The sequence below is a fragment of the Heliangelus exortis genome, chromosome 12 (genome assembly GCF_036169615.1).
Source record: "Heliangelus exortis chromosome 12, bHelExo1.hap1, whole genome shotgun sequence".
Lineage (NCBI taxonomy): Eukaryota > Metazoa > Chordata > Aves > Apodiformes > Trochilidae > Heliangelus > Heliangelus exortis.
In genome coordinates this window covers 8972048-8998697 of record NC_092433.1, presented here as the reverse complement: position 1 = coordinate 8998697, position 26650 = coordinate 8972048, and the positions used below count along the sequence as shown (strand labels likewise).

At 37.1% G+C, this 26650-nt stretch overlaps 1 protein-coding gene across 1 annotated transcript in view; it reads left to right on the top strand.

Moving 5' to 3' along the window:
• Positions 1 to 436: 436 nt before the first annotated feature.
• IL17RD (interleukin 17 receptor D) overlaps positions 437 to 26650 on the top strand; it is a 40762-nt gene continuing 14548 nt past the window's right edge. Inside the window, exons 1-2 of the mRNA XM_071755858.1 lie at positions 437 to 643; positions 23613 to 23670. Coding sequence (XP_071611959.1) covers positions 512 to 643; positions 23613 to 23670 — 190 coding nt within the window. The 5' untranslated portion in view covers positions 437 to 511. The remainder of the gene's footprint in view (positions 644 to 23612; positions 23671 to 26650) is intronic.

Genomic DNA, 26650 nt, shown 5'->3' with positions numbered 1-26650 from the left:
GACAGACCTATGACTTTTCTGGCCTGTGGACCTGATCTTGCAAAGCACTTGGACTGTCCCTCTGTGGTCTCACATTGTCCTGTTGGTGAAGTAGCACCCGTCCCTCCTTGCTTGCGGGAAAAGAAGCCAAAATCTATAGGTTACTGTGATCGAGCCCTACGATGCAGTAAAGGGATCAGCCATATGGTATCGAGCTGGGTGAAGTCTCGGGTCCGATGCGGTACGGGCTCAGTCAGGAGCAGGGCACAAACCCGCCGGTATCTCCGGGGCTCCTGGGGCAAGCAGCACTCGGGGATCAGGCGTCAGGAGCCAGTCCTGCTAATTGCCATTGTGACCATTTGCAGAGGCTGCCGAGGGGCAGAGCCGCCCCCCCCGTCCGGGCCCGGCCGAGGAGGAGCCCCCCGGGCCGCCCCCGCCCCCGGGCCCGGTCGCGCATGCACAGAGCGGCGGCAGCGGCCCCTGCGCCCGGTGCCCGGGGCTGCTCCGCGCTGGGGCGGGCGAGCTGCAGACCATGGCACCGGGGCTGATCCTCGGCTCCTTCCTCGTCGCGCTCGTCGCCTGTTTCGGTGGTCGCCAGCTCGCTGGGGCCGCTGGAGGAGTCGGGGGCCGGAGGGGCTCTGCGGCCGATGCTTGCGGAGGGAGGGTGAGTAGAGCCAAGTGTTGGTCCCCCTGGCAGGTAGGGGCTGTTGGTGGAGTTGGGGCTTTTTTCATTTTGGGTTTGAGGGGATGGTGAAAGTTCTTTCGTTTGGGGTCGTGGGTGCTGTCCCATGCCCGTGTGAGCAGTACAGATGGGGTGGGCACTTTCCCGGGGGTGCAAGGAGGGAGTGGGCTGCCACGGAGGGGAGAAATGTCTTCTGCAACTAATAAAGCTGCTTCAGGGCTCTGCATCTGCTGCTTAATTTGCGGCCGGGAGAGAGGGTGGTATTTCCCGGGAAGGGATATTCATTGGTTTCTCGCCTGGGGGAAGAAAGCATCTCGTAACCAGCGAGTGTGAAGAAGTCGTTCAACAGGTCTTTACTACCAGCGCTCTCCCCTTCCCTCGTTCGATCTGCACTGGGAGCAGGATGAAAGCGATCACTTGGGCTTTGTTATTGTAATGGTTCGAGGCCGGTTTGGGGTCTTAAGCTCCAGGCCTGATCATTATACAGAGGATGTAGGAAATTTACAGGAGGGCAGGAGGGGGTAGAGGGGAGGAAGGTGATAAACATTTTGTTCCTGGGTTGCTGGTCTTTGCCTTTTGTTCCTGTTTCTAGTGTGTTTTGCTGTGAGGCTTTTCTTGATTACCTTTCCTCTTTTTTCATATTTTTAAATAACTTTTGAGTTGTGTGGGTTTTTTCCCCCCGTTCTCCTGATGTCTAATTACAAATGTAGTTGAAGCGTGTCGATCCAGGAACACCGGAGGGAACATAACTGACTTTCATTGCTTTTCTTTTTTGTTAGACTGTCACTAAGGATTTTCTTGGTTTCAGATCAGATCCTTTGAGAGCGTTATTGCAACACACAGTTCAGAAGATTGTAGGGCATAGTTTAGAACCCCGAAAGCAGTAGAAAATGAGTAAAAGAAAAGTATGGAAAAACAAACTTCAAACCCTGATAGAGCTTCAGACAAATATCTTTGTGTTGGATGGAACTGTTGAAGGGTTAGGCTCCCCTAGTAGGTCTTTTTAACTGAGAATTAGGAATAAAATGTTTTGGCTCAGGATATCCTTTGTGTGTTTCACCAGACATAGGCAGGATACTGCACGTTCCTAACAAGCTCTCTGTATTTCTGTGAAGTTTTGCATCAGGTAGTAAGTAAACTTCACTATTAAATGTCATGACACTTGATTAGTGTATTTTGACCTTTACAGAAATGTGCAGATGCAGTTTGTATTTGATTATTTTTTCTTACATAATTGTTCTTGTGTATCTTAAACCTGAACGTGCCACAATATAATTCTTTTAATGTAATTATTTTGATTGGCATTTAGGTCAGTGAAAATTACAGTCTTTCCAATTAGCATAAAACTCCCTTTGTCTTTATGGCTCACAACAAATGGAACATTTTAGCTTATTAAATATTTGTACTAGTTTTTTGTTTTATTATGTTTTCAGCTTCAAGTTGAAACTTACCTAACTGATTTCTTAGATATCTTGTCTTGATTGTTTAGTTATGATTTCATGGTCAGGTTGTGTAATACTAATCTAGCTGATGACTGCCAACATAATCCAGCCAGGGCAGCATTTGTTAGAGTAACGACTGCAGGATGGTACCCATTGTCTCAGTTATGTGGTATTTATCTTTGTCTGCATGTAAGTTTTGAGTAGACTTGACACGCTATTAAATGACTGATGGCTCCTCTAACACATTGTCTGCTCTGGAGCAGGGTTGCCTTTGAAGTAGTACCCTATAGGAAGTAAAGAGACTATTTGCTCTATTAAAATTCCTTGGTATTTCCTCTGTTTAACCACAGGCCACTTCCCCTTTGCCACTCTAAACACTGCAGGGACACTGACTGATTGAAAAGACAAGCCCTGAAGTAATTGTAAACTATTCAAATAGATATTCTTATTGGGGGTTATTTATAAGTAGTGTCTAATTAATGTATGTTAAGAGCATGAAAAAGTCTTATATTCTATATAGAGAAAGTAAAGATGTCTAGAACGCATTAAATGAAGCAGAGGTGATACTCAATGGCATAAAGAAACTAGGAAAAAATCAGTTAAATTTTAATAGTTGTTTAAGGAGAAATAAAATGTAGATAGCTGTGTGTTTGTACATACATGTGTTGGATATTTTCCTCTGCTAAAGCTGTGAACATGTGGTACACTTCCCACCCCTGATACAACTTTTTTATTGTTTGGGTGTTGCTTCTGAAATGTGTTCCATCCTGGTACATTTATACAAGTAATGCTCATCTTCCTTTCATGCTACAGAATGCAGTTTCCTTAGTATTTTGTGACATTGATGAGTTTTGATTCTTAAGAGCTAATGTTTTTTAGACTAAAGTCTTTTAATGTGATTTAATTTTTTTTTTTTTTTAATAACTTCCATTGCAAAATAAATGCCTGCATTAATCAACTTCTCTAGCAATACTTTGGCATTTGTATTGCAAGCTCAAGATATGTCTGCAGCAGGAAATCAGTTAATATCAGGATAAATAACTTATTACTACTCTTGCTAAGTACTATCAGTGATTTCAGTGCATTCAGGATTTTGAGAATTTGGATTTTACTAAATCTAGGCTTTCTTTCATTGATATGTAACAGGAATTTTAATGTATTCCTACACTTACTGTTATTTCAGGTTAAGGTAGAACATTTGCTTCAAGGAGAGTTGTATTACAAAGTAGCTTCCCATATGGATGTGTTACTACATCATATGCATGCCTTTATCCAGAAAAAATAAATCAGGGAGGGGCCTCTTTTAATCTAGAATAAGTATATCCACATGGGGAGCTATTCTGGAAAAGCAGTCAGTGAATTTTTTTCAGTGAATAAATAAGCCATGAGGTGTATGGAAAAGATGGACTTGGTCTCTCATGGTGATTTGAGTAGTTGGCACATTCATTTATTCAGTGTTAAAAACATGAGCAACTTTACTTGCAAGTTGTTTTGTAGATTCTATCAGGGCTACAGACATGAATAACTTTTTTGTATGTTTAATTCATCTGAAGTTCTTGACACAAAACTGTGTGCAGTATAAAGCTTAAATTAAATGAAATTGGGGGAGAATAAATAATACATCATTTTAGCAAACCTCTTCTGTTTTGTTTTTTTTTTTTCCCCTCTTGTCAGTAGAGAGTTGCACTCTCCTTTGCTCTGCTAAGCAAAGCTTATCAGACATACTAAGGGGTCTCTGTTTCCGTGCGTTCTCCCCTGAAACCCTCCCTGTGCTATACTTCTATACTCTTTATTTGAGAAACTTTCTATTTCCTTTTCTCTTTCATGGCAGAGACCGAAGATCCTCATTTCCTACTGTTCCACTATAGGGAGCTCTGCCTTTCTCATTATTCTTTAGGCTCATGCTGCGATGTCTCTACATTTATCTCCTGAAACATCTGTCCCAACACACACTCATTCTTCTTTACAGGATTTTTCTGAACACAGAGCTAGGACATACTGAAATAATTTTCTCATGTTTGGGGAACATGTTTGGGGAACTTCAGGCAGAAGAATACCTTGTAAAATGGTAAAAACAATTTACTGAAGTTTAAATTCTTCCCTTTATTTCTTACTCCTTTTATACAATAAAAAAAATAATCAGATTCTCTTCTACAGAGTATTTAAAAATTTTTAAAAGTATTGGCCATAAGGCAGACCTAAAATGAAACATGGTGGAAGGTGTTAATGCTTGCTGTCAGGGGGTTCTTTAATGTATGGACAGTTCCAGAATTGGTGGAAAGTTCTGTAGACCATATGCCAGCAGTTCAGTATCCTCCATTTTTTCTGAATTTTTTTAATGGATAGATATCTTTCTCCACCATCATAAAGAACCACGTAATAGTATTTTAGGATTTATTAGATGTGTCATTTAAAGCTTAGTGCAGTTCTCTGATTAGATTTATCTTTCTAGTTTAGTTTATTAAGTAATGTAACAGAGAACATGAACCCATTTTTACTCTACCAACAAAAAGTGTCAGTGACAGTGGGCCCACGTAAATTAATTAAAAAATGCACAAAATAGCTTTAGTAAGTTAGTGTTTAAATAAGTAGATTAAAGTTTCTTCTGAAACTATGAGGTATATGGTTTAAATGCTGAGGTTTTCAGAATGAGCATTCAAACACACAGCCTGAAGAACAAAATTATGGAAACGTAAGCCTGCTTACATGATTGGAACTAGCTCTGTGTACTAACACAAACCATGTATCTCCTTGTATGCTGGTGTGAAATGGGAAATTGGAGAATGATGCTGATTCATTAGCTGTTGACCTAACAGGATTTCTGCTACTGAAGTCTCCTTAGGACTGCTGCAGATCTGGTTAATTTCCTCTCTAGATCTTGTGCCTTAGTTTAGGTGTCAAACTCCATTCCTTGCCATACTCCTCCCAAAATATGCTTTTGAGCAAGCAGAAGTGTAGTTACTGCTTTATTAGACTCATTACTTTTAAATCTTGAGATGCTATTTAAGCAGGAGTTCTGCTTTACTAGATGAATACTTTATTGTCTGCTGCTGAAAAGATGTTAAGCAGTCATGATTAGACCATACCAGCTTTTCTTTACTTAATTAATTGGTAACGTTACTATAACATGGATGTTACTTAATTAAAAGTGCAACATTTAAAGGGTGTTTAATAAGAACCAGATGTCTTTTCCAACAGATCATTCTAAAGATGATGAAACAAAGCTTTGATGTGAACCTGCCTGCTTAATTCTGCTCAAAGGCTGAATTTTACCCATATCTTCAGTATGGTTTTTATAAGTAAACAAGATAAGAGGAGTATGAAGTATTACTGGGAAATTATTAAGCTTGAATAACATTTTTAATTTTTAAAAGTAAAGTATTTTGTATTTTTGAAGTATACTGTTTTGGTTTTATGTATACTGCTATCAGTATAATGAAGTGTATTTGAAATATTTTTTTTTTTTAACTTTATGTTAATGCTGGTGTTTCTGTACCATTTGTAATTTCTATATATATAATGAGCATTATGCATAAATACATCACACCTAGAAAAACACAAAATTTGTATCAATTACATGGATGTTTATTCGTAATGTCCTTATTTTATGAATGTGCAGACTGCAATAAATTAAAATAAAGAGCTGGGGCTAGATCAGTAAATATGAAGAAATTAATTTTAGTTTGTATTTTAACACATATAAACGTATTTTACGTAATAAATTGTAGCTAAAACATAGTTTCTGGATTTATAAAGAATTTGTGAGTTCGTAAAGGTTTGTAAAGCATCAATGCATGTTTCAGGATACATTGTATTCTTTGGAATTCTGTCTGACTTGAATGCAGTTACAGTGTTATATCACTATTTGCTTTGTAGAATTGTTCCAGGCATTCTGGTTTTTTATCCCTTGTGCTGATAATGGTGCAAAAGCCTCATGAGTATGCCCTGAGACTGCTTCTTGGTATCTTGTTGATGCATTATTCAGGTAGAAAGGGGATAGTAAAATGAAGCTAAGCCTGTGGCTAAGAAGTGCCTGCATCATAATTTGGTATCCTGTCCAGTAGTCACCCACATTTTTCCTCATCTCTTGATGATGATAAGGATTTTTCACACATTTGAAACTCAGAATGCTTTGTTAGATTCCAGTGAAAGACACACACTTATGTGGCTGTTTCTGTACTTTTTAAGCCCTCTCCATTCCTTGGTAGGCTTTTCAGACAGAAGGCAATGAATGTCTTCAAACAGATTGATAGATTCCTTTTGTTAGCTTAGAAAAGGAGGTGTCTTCTCCTGCCAGAGCTATCCAGTACATTAAACTCCCATGTTCCTACATCAACAGGAGTTAAATAATCCACTATTGACCCTAAATGTGTTCCTTAATCCATAATGACCAGGTCAAAAGCCTTAAGTATGAAATGTTTTTCTTAGTATTAGCAATAATGAGGACTGAAGTAGTGGCTAGGAAAACCTTTTAAATAGGTTTATGTAGAGATGAAATAGATACTGCAACAAGCTTAGTATTTTATCAACCTGCAGGTGAACTGGTGCAGAATGTAGGGAGTAGGTAGAGTGGGACACTCTACATCTCAATAGCCATCAAGACCTTTTAGGAGGGGGACCATGCACTTTTAGGACAGGTAGAAAGGAAAAAGCTGATAGCTCACCTGCTGCATGAAGAACACTGGTGCTGGCCAGAGGGCAAGGAAGCTGCATTTGCAATGAAGTGTCAACATCTATCAGTAGTACATGACTGGATATTGAACATATGGAATATATGTCATAACAATCTGTTAAGAGGGAATCTTACTTAAGGTTAAAGCTGTAGGTGTGTGAACATACTTTATTGTTCTTACTCGTACAGATCTGGTCTTTGGCAATGCAGTAAATCTGGTCTGGGGGCACATAATTCATGCTGCTTCTTCTGATGTGCCTAAATAAATGTGAGAGGTAGCTTTGTCCTAGGAGATTTCATACTAGATCCATTATCTTGTATGTTCTTGCAGGTCTGAAAGCATAAGCTCTGAAATGTGTGTTCTGGTTAAATCAACAGAATTAGAGTTGTGCGTCCATGACTGATGTGAATCAAATTGGTACCAGTTGATCTGACAGTGGACAGAGGTGGCTGTGAAATGATGACCTTTGTGTTGACAGATGCATCTTCTTGTTGGCAGCACAGAGGCTGCAAGCCAGCAGTCTTGGCCTCTTCCTTTGAGGAATGCTGTACAGAGCATAATGCATCACAGGAGTGCCAGGGGCAATGTCTTCAAGAGAAGTCTTGTTGAAATACATTCTTCTGTTTTCTGTAACCTTTGTATTCTGATGAGCTAATGTTGAAAGTACAAGCTGCTTCTGTGCTGGAACCCAGGGCTGACAGAAACTATAAGGAACAAATGAGGAGCATGCAGAGTTCAAAGGGCTCCAACTAAATGTGTGTGTTAGGTTGTATGTTGCCATACGCGGTGGGTATTACACTAACAGCTAAACAACACCAAAGTCTTGAGGCTGCTATGTGGAGGAGACTGTAGGCATGCAGCTCTGTGTGTTCTGTGCTTGGAAATACTTGATTTCTGTTGATCTACCTATATGAGTCTCTTGCCTCACAAAATTGCCTGTAATAACCCTTTCTATACCTGCTGTAATATGACAATGCTGGATTTTCCTCATGGTTGGTGGGCAGGCTTGGATTTTAATTTCTGACCTTCCTTATGTTCTTCACTCTTATATCAGTGGGAGGGACTAGATTTTTCTGATCTTGCTTCTGACTACATTCAAATCCAACCAAGCAATCAGTGACTTCTCTGACTTTTTTTGTATGCTGCTGTGGGAAAATTCCTGGTTGGCTGGCTATGAATTAATGAAAATCCTTAGAATGCTTCACTAATGATAGCTCCTGTGGCTTTAAAAATGCTATTCCCTTTTTTAATTTGAGGGAGGTCACAGGGGTTTACAGAAACTAAGAAAAGAAAACTTAACATCTGGTTGTGCTCTGTTGATGACTGCTTTTGTGTGAAGAAAAGTTATGGCATCTCCTTGGCTTCAAATGCATTCAAGGTGATCCTTTCTAAGAACTCTTTGCAAGAATAGTTTTCACTCAGACCGTGTTTTCTAATTAATTTTGCTTTGTGTTTTCAGATGGAGGATTTTAGTTCTCCACAGGAATCCCAAGCTTGTAATATGGTCACTTAGAATACTCACTACCTTTATAAAAGAAACTTACTTTCCTGAGTTTAGTATTTATAACATAAAAGACACCTATGTATCTTTCTAATGTTTTCCTTTAAAGTTGTAGAAATCTAAGATTAAAACAGGCTGTTGGGTTTGATTCTGGGGTTCAGGAAAACAAGTTTGGTGGGGTTTTTGTGGCTGCATATTTATAATGAAGTTTGGTTTTATCTCTTTGTATGTGAAGTTCCAAAGAGTAATCCAACTTTTTGAAGTATTCTTTTTGTAATTTTAATTTCACAGACTAAAACATATTTGGTTTTAATACTGTGGGTTAAAATATGTGTAAATTTAGTCTAGCTGGTAGGGAGGCAAAATATGAGAATGTTTAAGTTCAAATAGTAAATCTTTTAAACTGTTAATACTAGAAGCTATCAGCTGCTCAGTTAAACATGTGTATTCCAGGTGTGACTGGCCTGGGATTGGAATGTATACAAAAATACAACTTTAGAGACTCTTGGTAGTCATATTTTTTTTTTTCTTTTTATACAATGTTTTAAGCAAACCGTACACAAACTTGTCTCTGCCATTTGCTTGTGGAAACAACACCCCAATCTGTTTTCCTTTTAAGGGTTTGAGCAGTTTTGTTTCTGTTGTTTTTGGGGCATTTTTTGTTTGTTTGTGTTGTCTAAAGAACCAAAATCCTACCTGTTAAAATCAGTGACAAAACTTTGCCTTCTGTCTTGATGACATTTTGCCTTTTACACCTCAGGTGGCTCCGTGCTTTGTGATTACCCAGCACTAAACAGCTGTGACTGACTTCAGTGCAAAAGCTGACTGCTTTGCACACTTGGCCAACAAGGCTTTTACCTGCCTGCTTCTTTGTGTGCATGGGAATATCACTCACTGCCCACTGAACACAAGTGCAGGAGACAGTTCCCTGTCAGGGTAATGTCTCCCATGGAGAGCACCTGGGTGCATCTTCTGAGCACAGGGCAGTGCTGCAGGTGGCTGGGCTCAAGGAGCTGAGTACCAGAAACGTGTTGGCTGTGTTAGTGGTGGGAAATTGTCCGTGGGTTTGTGGCACACCCAAAGCAGAGCAGTTTGCTAGCACGGCAATTTCTGATGCTTCTGTGGGAATCGGGGTCTTCAGTCTCAGTGCTGGGGGTGGGTGTGTGCTGGGACAACCCATACTGAGTGTTGTTGAAGAGCAGGTGGTGCATTGTAAAGTTACATCTTAGTTTATCACATAGTAGTAACTTCCTTTACAAGCAGGCCCTTGGGAATAGATTATTTTATTTACTTATTTATTCTGTACTAGGATAACCGTGTGTACAGCTGCCCAGACAATGTAGAGTTCCATCCCTTTCCCCTGTCTGAGCTATTGAGATGCCAGTCTGTATCTTGTCTCAAAGCACCCGTAATGCTGTTGTGCACCGTTCTGTATTTCTCAGGCTTCTGTGGGGATCAGTGTTATCTCCCTGTCTGGGCTTGCCCCTAATCATAGGCAGTAGTAACAAAATGAGGATGCAAGTTGGATCTGGGAAGTTGTGCAATTCACTCTGAGCATAAAGACGGCTCTGTCTGGATGGGCTTTAAACACGATGAGGGAAGAGGGTGTTGCTGAATTGCAAACCTTTTTAGCAAAGTTTTCAAGCTTGTGCTGGGCTTCCCCTTGAAGTCTTAGAGATGGGGGTTATAAATGGGTGATTTAAGCTTTACCCTGTGAGTGTGAGCAGATCCTTAGAGGCTTGAAGAGGGTTTCTGAAAAAGAATGGAGTGCCCTAACTCCTATTAACTTTCAATGGGATTTGTTCTCTTTTGTGGCTCAGGGTGTAGTTACATTTTATATTGACTCAGCAGCAGAGCTGGTTAGTGGAATTTTCACTCCCATCTACTTCCTCCCACTTTGGTGTTGCTGTTTGCTCTTCCTTCCCCACCTGCTTTAATAATGCACCTGTTAGTAAGCCACATTGTAAATCAAATTATTCTGACAGTTTGACTTGGAAGTATAAGTATCCTTATTCTTTCTGGTGGTGGTTTTGGGGTTTTTTTTTGTTTTTTGGGTTTTTTTTGGATGCTGGTTTTTTTTTTTCCCCTCTTTCTTTTCACACCTGGAATTACTTCAATAACATGGATGAAGAGAGGTTCCCCATGCAATTATGTTAAGCGTATGTTCAGAAGCAATGAACTATAGCATGAAGGAAGATCCAGGCACTGGACAGGGGAGCCAGGAAATCCCTGAGTTAATTTTGTGATTAAGTCAGTATTCCATATAACTATTCAGATACTTTTAAAATTCCATTCTTGATGTGTGTAGTGTAGATAAATTTAAAAAGTATTTCATAAAAAAAGTTTGGGGTTAGTGTACTGAGCATAGACAAAAATCTAAAGCCTAAATTATGAAAGATTTTTAATTTGAACATTTTTAATAGTTAATTTTTCACAAGCAAGAAGATGATAAGGTTTCAGAAATCACTGTTGAAATACAGCCAGCTCTGTGGTGGAATACAGCAGTTGCTTAAGAGAGCACTGTAATGCTATCCAACCCTTCCTGCCAGGAAATGAAGAGCAATGTATTCATTTGTAACCCGAGGGGGGGACTTCACTATACAGCCTATAGCTTGTGAATGGAATTTGGGCAGATTACCACTAAAATTACAGAATGTCCCACCAGGTTTTGTGTAACTCCTTCTGTTTCTTACTTTGCTCTCAGCATCTCTTATTAGTACAGCATTTATGAACAAATCTGTGTAGTTAGCTACAGAGCACAGTTAAGGATCGTTCCCCATTATAAAATAATTGATTTTATTTAATGCATCAGAATTTTATCTGAGTCCTCTGCTGCACAAGGCATGTGTTGACAGCCTCAAAAGAAAGGGATGGATGTACAGCTGGATGCTTTTGTTATTATAACATATCTAATGTTTTGTTTATTCTTTTGTATAATACTTCATATTTAGCTAAACTACTTTTCAAACAAATAGCAATATGATGTATTCCAGAATAGTTGCAGTTCAGTTGTATTTGTTTTTTCCAACAAAAGATGTTCATGGTGTTTAATAATTATCTTTACCTTAGTTTAGCTTCTGACAGGAGTACTAGGTTAACCACAGGAAAAGTTAAAGTAAGAATCAAAAAGACAAAACAAACACCTAACTCAGCCTGACCTGTAGCAGGTGAAAAGTTGTTATTCCGTGCTCCTTCAGAATATCAATGGAAACAAAACCTTTATCTTTTATTCATTAGTTGTGAATAATGCAAGTTGGGATAGCTTAGGTTTCTCCATATAGTTGCATTTGTAAGAGTAATTCACTAATCGTGCCTTTCACTTCTGGAGTTCTCTTTCACTAAGGACCAGTAGCCGTGAAATGTCATGCAGAGGTTTGGAAATGGGACATTACACTCACTGAAGAATGAGCTGCAAGGGCAGAACTTCATTTTTATGACATTCTGGCTGAAAATGTAGGAATCAAAACCACAAATTAAACAACAGATGAATGCCCAGTATCATCCAGCAATGCTGGTAGACATGGCTGGCTATAGCTCAGTGTAGTTATGTTACATTTGGTTTATGTGTCTTAGTTATTGTTTATTATATTCCATTAAATGACAGAAGTTAGCAATATGTAAAGTTCAGTAGTTTATTTGCATGTTCCTATGTGAAAAGTTGATACATAATTATAGGTATTTCCCCCCCCCCCCTACTCCTCCCAATGGTCAGGTTTTGTTGCAACAGAGAAGATAATTGTTTCCATGTTTGTATTTTACAATTGCGTAGTTTTCCTGTTGTAAGTTTTCATTTATATGGGAAGGGAAACTTGCTGCTCTTTGGATCTACTCCTCAATTTACTCCAATAACGTAATTTTATTTTAATAGAGACGAGGGTTTAAACTGAAAGAGTTTATATTCTATATTGTATTTATCTTCCTGCACAGTTTTTAGGAATAGCTATGTATATATTAAGTTTAACTTTGATAAAAGGAAGTAAAGTAAAAGTTTACAGGCTCAATCTAACTTTTAATCTGTATTTTTAAATGCTTAAGCTCTTAAAGCTGGTGTTGCAGTTCTGATTTCTTAGATGAGCTGATGGCTAGAAGGAAACTTGTTGACTTTCTGTATAGAGACATTTTTTGTTAGAAGTGTTTCCTGCAGGAAAAGGATCAGTTAGTGTGTCTCTCTAAAAACAAGAGGTTAAAAATAATTGCAAATGCTTTTTCAAGAACTTTTTTTTTTTTAAATAATTCGATCAAAGTCGCGTAACCTGTGGCTCTGTTTTTGTTACACATGCTGATGGTCTGTGGATAACATTACATTTTTTCAGCATGAAACTGAACACTTCAAATCCCTAAAGCCGTTTCAAATTTATGGTTAATAAAAGAATTTATTGTACTGGATGTCATCTGTTATATCACTCTGGGAGCAGAAACTGGCAGTGAGTGGACAGGAAATACTTCCATTTCAAATCACTTCAGTCTATGGTCTGGGGTGAAAGTGTCTGATTTCAGAAAAATCACTGAATATCAATGGAAAAAAAGTGTTTTATTTTAGAAGTGATTAATATGTTTCAAATATGTCTTTTCACTTTATAGTGTTTTATGTAGAGGTAGTACGTGCATTAGTAATGTCTCATACTTTCTGGATTTCAGTATTAATTCCTAAACTTTTCTGAGGCAGAAGGAATAGTACTAATGTATTGTCAACTAAACATCTATACATGCTAAGTGAACTGCAGTTTGATGAGTTACTGTATCGTGGCCATGCTGCTTCAAAGTCTCAGACCTTTGTATTTTTAAATGGTTGATTTTTTAAGAGTGTGAACTGCTATGTGATGAATAGGTTTAGCCAGCTCAATGTATTTTTTTAATTTGTCTCCTTTTCAAATGTATTATAAAGTGTGAGCTCGAGGGATTGTAGCTTTATTAATGGAAACTTAAAGCAGATTCAAATTTCTGCATATTTTTCAGGTGCTAGTAGTGAATGTCTCTACTTTAAAATATTTAAAACATTTCACATGGATATGTTTGTCTAGGGGACATGATAGCTAGGAGGAAGAAGGTTTTTCATTTTTATCTTCAGCATGAATAAACATCCTGAAATGTTCCATTTTTTATTTTCATACTATTGTGCATTAAGAAGTGGTTATAAAAATTTGGAACCAATTGTGTCTTTTCTTCTTTAAAAGCTATATAGCCAGTCCAAAGTGTGGTTGTTTTTGGGTTTTTTGTGGTTTTGGTTTGGTTTGGGTTTTTTTGTTTGTTGTTGGTTTTTTTACAAATACTGTATGATATGATACTGAGTAAAATTAATCTATTGGAAGGTGGCTGTCAGTTTAATTTTTTTTTATGCAAACCACCTTATCAGGTATTATTTTGAGGAAAAAAATATGAGAAGAGCATATGAGGAGGAAACAGCACCATGTAGTGGCCATGGGAATGCCAAATCTGTTTGAGAATTTTCATTTGAGTCCTTTCTCTTTCAACTAATTAATTATGTTTTATTTTATGCTTTGACTAAGTTAGAGGTAGAAGGAAAAAGGAATTACTGGATGTGTCTGAAAGGCAATAATAGAAGTTTTCTATGATTGCTTTCCTTCTGGGACTGTGTATACCGTGATATCACACAGGTGCATTTATAAATAGAGAAATGAGTTCTGAAGCTTTTTTCCCACCACCTTATGGAGCACAGGTAAGCAGTGAGTTTGTTGTGCCTCATGCCTTAAAGGATCTGGATTAATGAAGGTCATCAAATTAGACAGAGATTAAACAGGGTTCTGATAATACTTGCTGTATTTGATTGATTGCTTTCTGTCCTATCATTGTGAAATTATTACGCAAAGCTAAGTATTTACTTAAAAATCAAGATAAAATTTTATAGACTCTGTCTTTAAAATCAGAGTAGTTAATTATTTGACCTGCTTGACACACTTTTTCTATTAGACTATAGTGTCTTCAACATCACCTTGTAAAAAGCTCAGCATATTACCACTGTAGATGTGACCTTTTTTCATCCTTAAATGATTTATGTTTTAACTTTTTAAGGTTGTTTGGGGTTTTTTTCTAAGCCTTAGCAGACCATAATTTTGGTTTCAAATTGTTCTTGGCAAATTTACTTCAGCACTTACTTCCAGTTACCCTGATAATACTTTTATAATAACTTCACCTTACACCTTATAACTATATCAAGCAAATAGTCCACAAATTATAATGTGGACAACTGTGTGTCTATTTTCTTTAGTAGTCTATTAGTTTCTGTATATGATCTCTGTATCAAGTAAATTATTTAGGTATATAGGGTTTTTTTCCATTTTGTGTTACACCAAAGCTGAAAAGCAACCCTCAGTAGGGTCAAGATTTATTACTTTACTTGGACAGTTTGCAAAGTTTTATTATCTGAGGTGTAGACTAAAAAAATAATTAAATCTGTCTGTAAAAACCAAGCACTCCCCTTTTAAAGAGAGGAAAAGTTTAAACTATGGATTATTTATAAAACTTAGTAGTTATAATGAATATCACCTAAGAACATGGACTGAAATTGCATCTCATTATGCTGAGTGAGTGGTGTTTGTATGTACACAGTATAAAATGGAAGTCCTTGTTGTGAGTACTTTGCTATATTAAATTATTTCATAGTCAGTGAGAGGAAGGGAAATTCTGTTACCCCATTTTGCAGATGAGAAGTTAAGGCACAAAAGGTATTAAATGATTTCCTCAAAATTTTAGTTGTAGGGCGTGGATAAAGCAGTGAGTCTGTGTTTCCCAAACGTCTGAGCAGGGAGAAATCAAAAGGTAGTTCTTCTGTTTTATTTGTCAGTGCTTGATGTTTAAGGCATTACACAGAGAATTAGGTGAGAAGGAAAGTGAGATTGAGAATCTTTTTTCAGTTGCCATCCTCCATATGGGTGTGTGCAACACCACAGGAACATGATGGTCTGTGACTGGACAGCAGACAGCATGAAATATGCCTTGGTGATGATCAGTTGCAGCCTCTTGCATGCAGGCACCTAGCCTAGGCTGACCTTTTTGTTGTTATCACAATAGATAAGTCAGATAAGATAATAGGTAAGTTTTTAATAGATAAGTTTTGCAGAGCTTTGAACCATCTCTCTTCACTCGAACAGCTTATGTGATTGATACAGTACTCTAAAATAATTTTTTATTTCTAGCAATTTTAGTGAGGTAGGTGAAATTACAGTTTAGGATACCCTCTCTTCAGGTTTTTTTCACTTGTCAGGGCTTTGTGTAGAGTGAGTCTGCATCTTATTGGTGCTGCTTGTGTGGAAACCAGAGGTATTTTTTTAGAGCAGAACAGCAGTATTGTTTCTTCTGAGGGTAAATGCACTTTGTACTATTCCTGTTTCCTATGTTTTGTATGGGTTTATTGGGTTGTGATTAAATTCCTGGTGCTGATCATGATTTAGCAGAGCTTTTCCTATTTAAATGGCTCTAAGAGGGGGAAGCTCCAATTTGCTAGAAGAGAGGGGCCAGTATAGTTGGAATATTTGACCCCTGTTTCTTCCAAGTAACATTCAGGTGGACCAGAAGTGTGCAGTTTGTGTATATTTCTGGCACATTCCAAATGGAGGGGGTTTTGGCTACAAATATGAGGTTCTACTCCATAGAGGGTAACCAGGAGTGTATAAATTTCTTGTCAACCACCAAATATATCTGCCTGTGTCTCAAGTTCAACCATGTGGATCATCAGTATGTAGTAACCACTGGATGTTCTATTTACCACTGCTGATTGTGTTACTGCTTAAGCTGTGGCAATGATTTTCATCTTCGTGGACCAGAACTAGACAGAGGCTTTAAGAAGAAATTTATTTGCTAAAAGTTCAGCAGCAAGAATCTCAACTTTGCAGGTATGTCTCAAGGATGTGGGAGTAACAATATGTAGCTGTGAAGGAGCCAAAGCTGGTACCTTTAAAACAGTTAGAAGGCAGAGCAGCTTAGCAGAGACTTGTCCTAACTCTGCAGGAAGCCAGTTTATGCAGTTTTCCATTAACTTCGTGAAAAGAAGAAAGGAATGAATGGGAACTTGATTACTTCCCAGGGAAAGGTAATTTATTTTATCAGCGTAGTTGATGTACAGGGACTTTTACTTCTAACCAAAAGTAGGTTTAATCATTGTGCTTGACATAATGGTTTCCCTATTTGCTGTTTTGTTTTGTTTACCTCATCCAGATTAAAAATGCCTGATACAGTCATGACAGCCTGGCCTGAAACCTTAGCAATCTGCCCCTCAATTTTGGTGAGGGGATTCTATAAGATGGCTGTATATGGAGTAACTGAGGTGCCTCATGGTATGTTATTATTCTTCTTGACCCTCAGGATGTTGAACTTAATGCCAAAGGTACCTTTAAATTGCCACTGAGTAGATGCCTATCATATTTAAAATCCTAGCTTTGCATTGCCTGACCCTTTTTAAGTCACGTAGCTCACAAGGATGGTAGCTTTGGGAAGAGATGCTTGTATAATTTTAAAGAAAGTTGTGTGGTTTGTTTTTTTTTGTGGGTTGTGGTTTTTTTTTTCACTTCATCTCCTGCAAAATAAAGTTTCATAGAAAATATTAAAAATACGGTTGAAGGAATGGTGAAAGATTCTTTAAAGCTGAAGCATGGGATTTTGGCAAGCAAATAATGGATTGTTCCTGGAATGGAACCATACTGCTTATGAATTGTCAGTTTTATAATCTTATGGATGAGTACAGTTGTGTGTTTCTAAATCCCTAAGAAATAGGGTTTTATGTCCAAAATAATTGCATTACTTCAAAGGGAGGGATTAAGATGGAACAATCCCAAATCCTATCTACTTTAAAAGTTTTATGAGTTCTGTGGCACTTTAATCAGTAAAGTGGAGTTATTGCTAAGTTACCTTCCTTCCCTATCCTCCAGCACTCAGCCTTTGTTCTATTTATATGTTGGTGCTGTAATACCAATGTACATTAGGTTTCTTTATGGGTATGAGCTCCTGTGAATATCTAATACTCTCCTTAGTTGTGCCTGTGTGTTTCATCCATGTAAGAAAGATTTAAAATAAGATTGTATGAATATGCATTTCATATTTTCTGATTGGAAAGGTCTTAAAGAATTTTAGTGACTTTCTCTCAAACAGTACAGGAGAAGAATTAAGATGGGGGAAGGCATATGAATACCTGCAAAACCAAATTGATGCACTGTGTCAAATTTTTCACATTCCATCCTTTATGTGATGTTCTGCTTTAAACATTTCCTTGCAAGCAGCTGTTCTTATCACTTTCAAAAGTGATAAATCGGAAAAACTCATCCTGTACTGCAAATGGAGTATTTCCAATCTTCTTGCTCTGTTTGTTTGCAGTCAAAATTTCCAACAATGCAATAAATTGCAGATGAGATTGTTATAGGTAGAACAGTTATGAATAAAGCAGTTAAACCTACATTTGATGACAGTTTCTCTCAGAATTGTTAGGGATTTTCTTTTTGTGCGTTTTGGCATTAGATTGAGAAGCAAAGAGCAAAAAAACTTGCCCTAAAATAGTACTAATTGTGAGTTATGTTCTGGCTGAAGCTTAAAACTTGACCCATGAAGTAAGTCCTAGTTAATTTTACAGATTTTCTGTTTCTCTGGATGAAATCTGGGATCAAACAAAGAGCTTGTGCTAGGAGTTTCCAGTTTGAAGGGTTGGAATTTGGCAGCAGAATGTTATTAGAGAACCATTTATGATTTTGGAAATAAGTTCCTTTAATTGTTCTCCAGGTGCCATTGCATAGGTTCAGCTTGAAAGGAAAAAAAAAACAACCCAACTTTCTTTTTAGGATCTGGCTGGCTTGGAAGTACTTATTGAAGTTTGAAGCAGCAAACCTCTGTGTGCATAAAATCTTGTTTCAACACAATTAATCCACTTACTTTGTACCTATGAAGAATTATTTCGTTTCCTTTTTTCCCTGATGTTCTGTCGTCTGAAAGCTACATAATTTCTTAGTGTGGTAAGCAAATTGAATGAATGAACATATCAATATATTTTAATTGCATATTAATATAAATAGTATATATCCATTGTTCTCTCATGCTTCTCAGTCACTTCTTGGAACATTTTCTTTGAACATCTTTGTGAGAAAAAGACTCTGCCTCTCATCTTATGGCTCTGAATGTTTGTACATTAAATGGAGAATTAATTAAATGAATGAAAACCTACTGTGCTAGAGGTTCCTAGACAGGTTAGTTTAGAATTGCTGGGACATAAGTTAGGTTGTACAATTGTTACTTAAAATGTCAGGGACCCTGTAATCTTATGGAGTTTCTGGGTAACTTCCCACTATAAGAAGTATGTTCTTAATGTGAATGGAATAACCAGTGAGCTTCTGTGTTTTATAGTATGCTGTGTTATATGTTCAGCAGTAAGTGTCCATAGCAGGCCTCATTAATTTCTCCTCCATTATTTCAGATGTGAGTTATTCTACTTATTTCTTGTTTATAGCACAAGTCAATGTTTCTCATACTAATTTGTCTTGAGTCCCTCTAAAAACAACCTTACACTTCGTACCCTTCTTCCTTCTCAGTCACAATCACCATTCCTGCACCTGTCTTGGCACTGATATTTGCTCTCCTCCTCTTCCCAAACTCCTCCTCTTTTCTTCCAGCTCTGATCCCAACCATTATGTCCCACTGTTAAGGGAACACTGCTTTAGCTACAGACTTTTTGCTTTTGCCCAAATATCCTTACACCAACACATTTCAATAATGTATGTGGGAAATATACACTGAAAGTATTTCTTTTGGGGACTGTTTTGTTTTCTGTTTTGTTTTTTTAAGGCTTTTAATTTACTAAGTATTATTAACACAACAAAGTTGGAAAAAAATTAAGTGTGACAGGGCAAACTATAGAAAACTTCAAGGCAAACTTGCAGATTGCATGAGAGAAATAAGAGCTGGTACCCTTATTCTGCCATGCTTTGCTGCATTGAATTCCTGGGCTTGACTCGGAGATTTAAGATTTTCACGGTAGGCAGCAAACACTGCAGATTAAACTTACTGCTATTGTTGCTAAATTGTGGCTTTAAGAATTGTCTCTTCATCCAAGTAAACCAGTTGACATACATTCAGTGAACAGCTGCATGGAGCTATGTTGCACACTGAAGAGTCATGCTATGAATACTTTTTTTGCAGTATTTCTTCCTAACAATGATTTTTTTACCTCCCTATCACACTGACTGATGTGTCATGTACCTTTCCACCACTGCCTTTTATAAATAGAAACTAAATTAACAGGAATGAGGCATAATAGAAAAGCATTTCTGCTGTTTTCTGGTTGTTTTTCTTTGTTGGTTGAGGTTTTTTTATTTTATTTGGTTTTGGGGTTTTTGTGGGTTTCTTATTTTTATTTTAAATAGATAGGTTACACTACAATTCATGACCTTGAATCATCATGTTTCACCCCAAATGTCCTAAAAGGCTCCCATGAAGCTAGCTGACATAAGAGTATAATGTGCAGGACCACCTCATCCTCTGACAGGAGGAAAGTCAGCAGCTGTTGAATTCAATATCCTTTTATGATGGGAGGAACTTGAGAAAACCGTATCTAGTTGAAATGGCAGAAGAATTTGTTCAGACAAAATGTAATTACCCATGTGGGAAATCAACCATAAAACCATAGATAATGTCATGACTTTGTGAAAACTGAGATATTTAATGATCACAAGATGTCAGAACAATTCTAATACATATTAAGTATGGACTTTCTTATGTTTGGCTTAAGAAAATAATTATTACAAGTTACTCTTAAAAGAAAGTTTAATTTTGCAGCATTTAATGTCAAGTAGCTTTTGTTACTGTTGCACCTGGATTAAAACTCTTATTGCCTGGGCCATCTATGCAGTCTTGGGTTTGAATTCTTTACTATTTAGAGGATTGTGCCTATCTGTTAATTTAACCTAGTTCTCAAAAAAAGGCTATTATGGCTTCACAATGCTTGTTCCAAGTCAGAGGGCTTAAACTGAGGGCAAAAAGTTGTATTCTGGGAGGTGGAGGAGGAGTATGCTAAATGAGAAGATGCCTGCAGGGTTGAGATGAAGGGAGGGGCACTGAGCCTGCCTCAGGTCACCAGGCACCGACTCCCTGGAAGGCTCAGCTAGGCTGAGAAAAGCAAAGCATTGAATATGTTCACATGAAAGAAGAGTTCTTCTTGTTCAGAGGAAGGGCCTAATTGATCTGCCAGACAACCTAATACTAATACGTACTGAAAGGGACAGTTTTGTAAAAGCAATGTGCTAACACCTGGAGATTGGCCATTCAATTTTCACAGGTAACATACAAGAAAAATTGGCATCTTTGAATGTGACAGGCTGTTCTTGACAAGGATGTGTTAGGGAAGAATCCACAAACCAGTTTGTATAACAAGAGGATAATCAGCAGCTGGATGGATCATGAAGTTTTGTCTCTCTCAGAAATGGTGCTTTTCTCCCCTCAGCAATAATAGCTTATAATGAAATAAAACCAATGCTTTGCCTTTCATATCTCAGGCCAAATTCAGGATTCAATGTTGTGAAGATTGATTTGGCTCTTCTGGCTGAACTTGCATGAAAGGACTCTAAAAATGAAGCTGTGGAACAGTAAATAACTACCAACAAAGAACCACCCAACATCTGGGAATTTCTTGTAAATCATTCAGTTAACTTAAATAAAAAGAAATGTAAACCACCCAGAGTTTACAATTCCTCCTGCAGTCAATGGAGGACATACAAGTTATACAGCAAACATGACCACAGATTATGTATCTTTGGTGAATTCTGTTGGCAGCAGTCCAAAATACAGGTGTATAAATAATAGATAATTAATCTTTTTACTGATTACTATAGAAATAGAAAATATTTGAGCTTGGTTGAAAGCATCAAGGCAGCTTTTAAATGAAAAGAGCAAATATAATGTTAAATATAAAACTTTGTTTACTGAGCAATGAGTATGATAAACATTGATTATTCATCTTCATGTTAGAGTTAAAAAACAATTGTCCTTTCTGTTTCCCTCGTGGGAGCATGAAATTAGAACCATGTGTGTGTTGATTAACAACATATGAAAGATAAATCAGGGTTAGTGTTTTGGTCTAGTGCACAAGGCTGTGCTTGAGGGGTAGTGATTTCCTACCTCCTTTACCAGATCTCTGTAATTAGTGTGGGCATCTATCTCTGTTTCCAAGTACTGATCTTAAAGTTGCTGCCTAACAGTGCCTATTTGCACACATAAATTTTCCTTACTGAATGTGTTTGCTCAACAGAAGTTGAAAGCTGAAGTGAATTTGAAGATTTGTAAAATTGGCTGTTCTTAGGACAACTTTGAAATCACCAATGCCATCTCTAGTGGTAATTGTCAGATACGAGAAATAGAAGTTTGAAATATGAAACACTGTATGTTCTAGGTTAAAAGGAAGAGGACAAAGCTAGGTTAAGATTGACTTCATGTAATAGACTTTGATGCTTACTAATAGTTGTGCTCTTTCATGCTGAAAGATGAGGATTTAAATGAAATTAAATGCCTGCATGTGCTTTGAACATCCAGAAGAGTTATTAATTCTTCAGGAAATATGTATTAGTGCTATTCAGAACTATGCTGGTTTAAAATATCTTAGGTTCTTAAGATGTCCAAATTGTTCATGTGGTTGAGGGAAAAAACCAACGTTGATCTCTGTGAACTGAGGTGTGTGATATGTCATGGAAATTTTCTCATTTGCTTATCCAATATAGCTGTAGGATTTGGATCTTAATTTATTAATCTGTCATGTTTCCTGTGGAGTTCTGTGCTTTGAGCTTACCTACTATGAGATTTAATGTTGCTGTGGATAACACATCCCCTCACCTCCCACCCCCACCCCCCCAGCCCCTGCTTTGTGTCAAACAAGATTATTTGTAATTTAATCCATGTGCATTTCAACTTTTATTATCTTTTTAAAGATCAGTGTTCTATAGTTCTTCATAAAAGATGTTTTGACTGTTTTCTTCCCTATGTATTCTTTCTCAGTCAGTGTGTATAGAAATATGTGGACCAAAGGGATTTTACAAAGCTCCAGGCAGTGGAGATTTGCTTTCTAGTGAAGTTGAGAATAAATTAAAAGCAGCGTGTAAATTCAACAAATGTTAGTGCTTAATTAACTAAGAACATGGAGCCCTAAGGCCATAGCATTAGAATTTATAGTTTTCAAGTAAGATACTCTAAACAAGTAGTCTTCTCTGTAAGCCGTTTAAATAGCACAATTAATTTACAGCATAAATACAAGAGAATGCTTCCTGGAAGAATGAATTTTTAACTCTCAGCAGGAAGTATTTGGAAGATTCGTACAAAAGTTTAGCATCAGTTACTTAAAATTGTCTGACCAGCTCACATATTTTAACTTTGTAACTCACATGACAATTACCTAGTGACTAAAAGAAATTGATGCCTTCCTGTTTCAGGAAACCTCTTTGTTTAATGCCCAACTAAATCAAAGTTAAACAAATTAAAAGCCACCTAAGAAGAAGGTGAGATTACAAATTTCACTTCCAACAATACTATCAAGATCTGCTTTTCTTTCATGCTTTATGTAGTATCTGCAGGTGTTTTTTTAAAGGTAACCTAACTCATGTCTTTTTTTTTTTTTTTCTTTCAACACACCTGTGTGACTATTAAGTGAGAAGCAGTGAATGTTTCACATGATCATGACAACAACTAATTACTGTTGGAGTCCTTTAAACTATTAAATTCTGTCCTTTATATTGTAGTTATAAAATCAGCTATAATTCTGTGTAAATGCATACTATTTTTTTAAAGATAATGGTAAATACCAAGTTATTTGCCTTTCAGGGAAACTCCCTTTCAGGGAATGTTACTCCATAAGAACCAATGTTGAAGTTTTCAGCTTCATGTCTACTGAGGATGAGGGTGATGCTACATTTTGTTTCAAAAACAGTTACAGTGCTTTTGAAGGGTAGGATATTGCTGTCTCTGAGATCCAAAGTTCTTTTATGTAGGTGTAGAAGAGACACCGGACTCACTTATGTGTGTATCTGGGCTCCTCTGTGTTCTGTTGGTCCTCAGTTTCTGTGATGCTCAGCAAGGCTGTCTGTATCTGCTTTATTTGATAATAGAAAAGGTGTCTGGTGTAGCATAAGGGATTTCTACAATATGAACTTCTACTGGAAAAGTATGAGATAATAATTATCTGCATTGTTTCAGTTCAAAATCCACCATTTCACTTGTTCCCTTTCAGGATGGGTGGATGATGTGCCCAAAATGAAGAAAAAAAAAATTCTATCATCCTCAAACTATTTACAAAATTAAAATCTGTGTAAGGTCAATGTAGCCTGCTTTATTCAAATTCTTTTCTTGATATGTCTCTGTAGGGGCTCTCGTCAGTCACCAGGAACAATGGACTACTCAATATCACCTTTAAATTTGACAGTAAGTGGGAATTTTGTACCACCTTCACATAAATTAAAGACTTGGTCATCAGTGTCAATATATAACAACATGTGTCTTTAAAATGCCTGTAAGGATAGCATGAGTTCTTTGGTATTGACATGATTTTAGATCTAAATTTATTTTTGTTGAGTCTGGTGGACCACCTTCTTTCTGTGTTTCACTGATAGCAAAACAATCTAATGATTTGTAGCACTTCTGTGTTCAGATTGTCCTATGTCCATCTGACCAGTTTGCTGGAAAACTATAATGAATTATTATATTCTGTGAAAGAAGGTAATTGAAAGGTTCACTACACACAAAGTCATAGGAAAGGATTATTTCAAGCTTTATGCACCTTTTCTCGTGTCATTTTGGGGGGAAGTGGTTGTGAAGTGTGTCTCAAGGCAAACAGTGGTAGTTCACTTTTGTATAAAGGGAATATACTAAAAATGTCCTTGCAGGGATTAATACTGAAGATGAACAGTGTTTCTTCATCTAGTTAAAGGGCTGGGAACTTCCCATTAGCTACAGTGTTACAGGACCAGATTAGTGTAAAGCTGCTGTCTGTATTTTCAGTGCAGACAGATGGTTTTAGCACTGTAGCATGTGGTCTGTTTTGCAGCTAAACTAAGAAGAAAGTAAACTCTAGCATACTGGCAGCAAGAGGGTTGCAGCAGTCATATTTAAAACCACTTCAAGTGTCTGCTAAATGTCTCTAGCTTACTGTTTTAATTTTTTACATGTTTTGTCACCTGTGTTTTCTAGTCACTAAAGTATGACAATTGACTACATTACCAACTTATTCTTATTTGGGCAGTGTGTGGCCATCATCAATATAAATTCAGGGTACAGTCAGGAGAAGGTCCTAATTTACAGCAGTGTTTGTATGCAAGCCAGTGCAAGTCACAGGTTGTTTTTTTTGCCTACCCAGAGAAATTACTTCAGATGCTGAATGTAGGTTAAATTTCATTATTGAGAGCACATGTTTGGAAAGCAGACAATAAGTGCTTCTTTTTTAATTCAGGCTATACTTTTGTTCATCTATTTTTATGTTAATTTTTAAATTTGCAACCCTTCACTGTGATTTTTAAAAAAAAATATAATTTGATGTTAATATTTTAAATGAGCAAGTTAAGTGTATCAGGTTTCACAAGAAGTGAATGTTTGCTGCAGGAGAATTATCATTTTTTTATCTACGTAAAGAAAACCAGGAAATAATATCAGTCAGAACAGAGATCTCCACATTTAGTCAGCACAATGGAGTCTGTTTAAGTACCAGTATCTGTCATGTTTTTTCCATTAATTCTGGCACCAGGAACTGTATTTAACCAATGACAAGTGTTAATTCAAAATTCTGCTGGCACCACATGCTTCCTGGACAAAGGAGTTATTTAAGTTCTGCAGTACTGGGAAAAGAGTTCCGTGATAGCAAGACTGAAGAGTTCATATAGTATGGAAACACATACTTATAAATAAGCCAACACAAAAGAGAAATTGGTTTGCTGGCTGTGATGTAAAGGCTTTCATTTTGCCATATAGCAACTCTACTGAACTATGTTTTATGTTGTTAAATTAGCTGGTTAGATTATTTATTCAGGTGAAACCCTAATGTTTGTGTATTTTAATATTTTGCTTTTATTCATGTAAAAGAAGTGGTTTCCTAAAGTTAATTTTTTCCCTGCTGTTGTTCTTCAGAAATGTAAATCAGTGACTCAAACTTCAGACATTTATACTATATTCCACTTTGGCAAATTGTCATTTGACCATAAAATTTTAGTAACCAGGATCCAAAATCTTGGACTTGCATTTAATTAGATCCAGACCTAGCAAAAAAATGTTAGTTCAAACTTTCCATTGAAAGAGATACTCTATTCTCCTAAGAGGAAGTTCATGGTGTCATTGAGTTCACTTATAGCAGCAGAACTCGAGACAGCAGAGTAAGTACCTATTGCACAGCTTTTGTAAAAGGCAGTGCTGTACAAGCACATCTACTCTTTTATTCGTGGCACTTACATCTAAGAAGCCTTACCACTGTTATTCATAGTAAAAAAGCTGCTGAAACTGCTTCACAGTTAATAATTTTTCTTTCCTCACCTTTAAAATCACACCTCTGAATTAAATTCAAATTTCCTGAAATTTCGTGTTTTGTTTGTACAAACCTGTATCGACAAATCCCAGGTTTTTAGAATTAACCATTAGTCTACTACATGTAGTCTACTGGTCAATTTTTTTCTGGTTATTGTTGGCTTCACTAGTTCAAAAGCAGAATGTTTGTGCACACATCCTCATGTATACTGTACTCCAGAACTATTGAATTCTCTGGCTGCTACATCTCTTTCTGTGACAAAATATGAGCCTAAACATCATAAAGGTTTAAAAGTGATAAATTTGAGACTGCTATCTTCTTTTGAATGCATAAAGACACAGTGAAGTTCAACAACAAAGTCAATCATGTTTTTTTTGTATTCTATTTTCTTTTCTTAATGAAAGTCCAGGTTTTCCATAATCATGTTTTGTGGAGCTGTAACCTTAGCAAAAAAAGACAAAACCAGTTCTGTTCTGTTCTTTCCAGTGGCAGGAAAAGAGTCTTCATGGATGTGGCTACTGAATGGATGACAGAGATGAGACTGATGTAGGCAGTAGGTTCTTTGTGGTCAGGATCAAGCAGCATTGTGGTTAAAAAGCAGTTGTCAAGCAGCAGTTCTGAAACTTCACATTGTTCATTGTTCTCAAATGTGCCTGATCATTGACCAACATTCTCTTGCTCTAAGCACTGAACATGCACAAAATTAATGTCAGTCCTCGTATTCTTTGAGTAATTGTGACGAAAAATTATTCTCTTCTGGGAGTCCCAACACAACATTTTTACTCTTACTGTGGTCCAGGCTACACTGGTATTATAAATTGGTAATCTCCTTCAGAGCATTCTGAGCTAGGGTTTTACAACTGATCAAGTGGTTGTGCTCAGTGATGTGTGAAG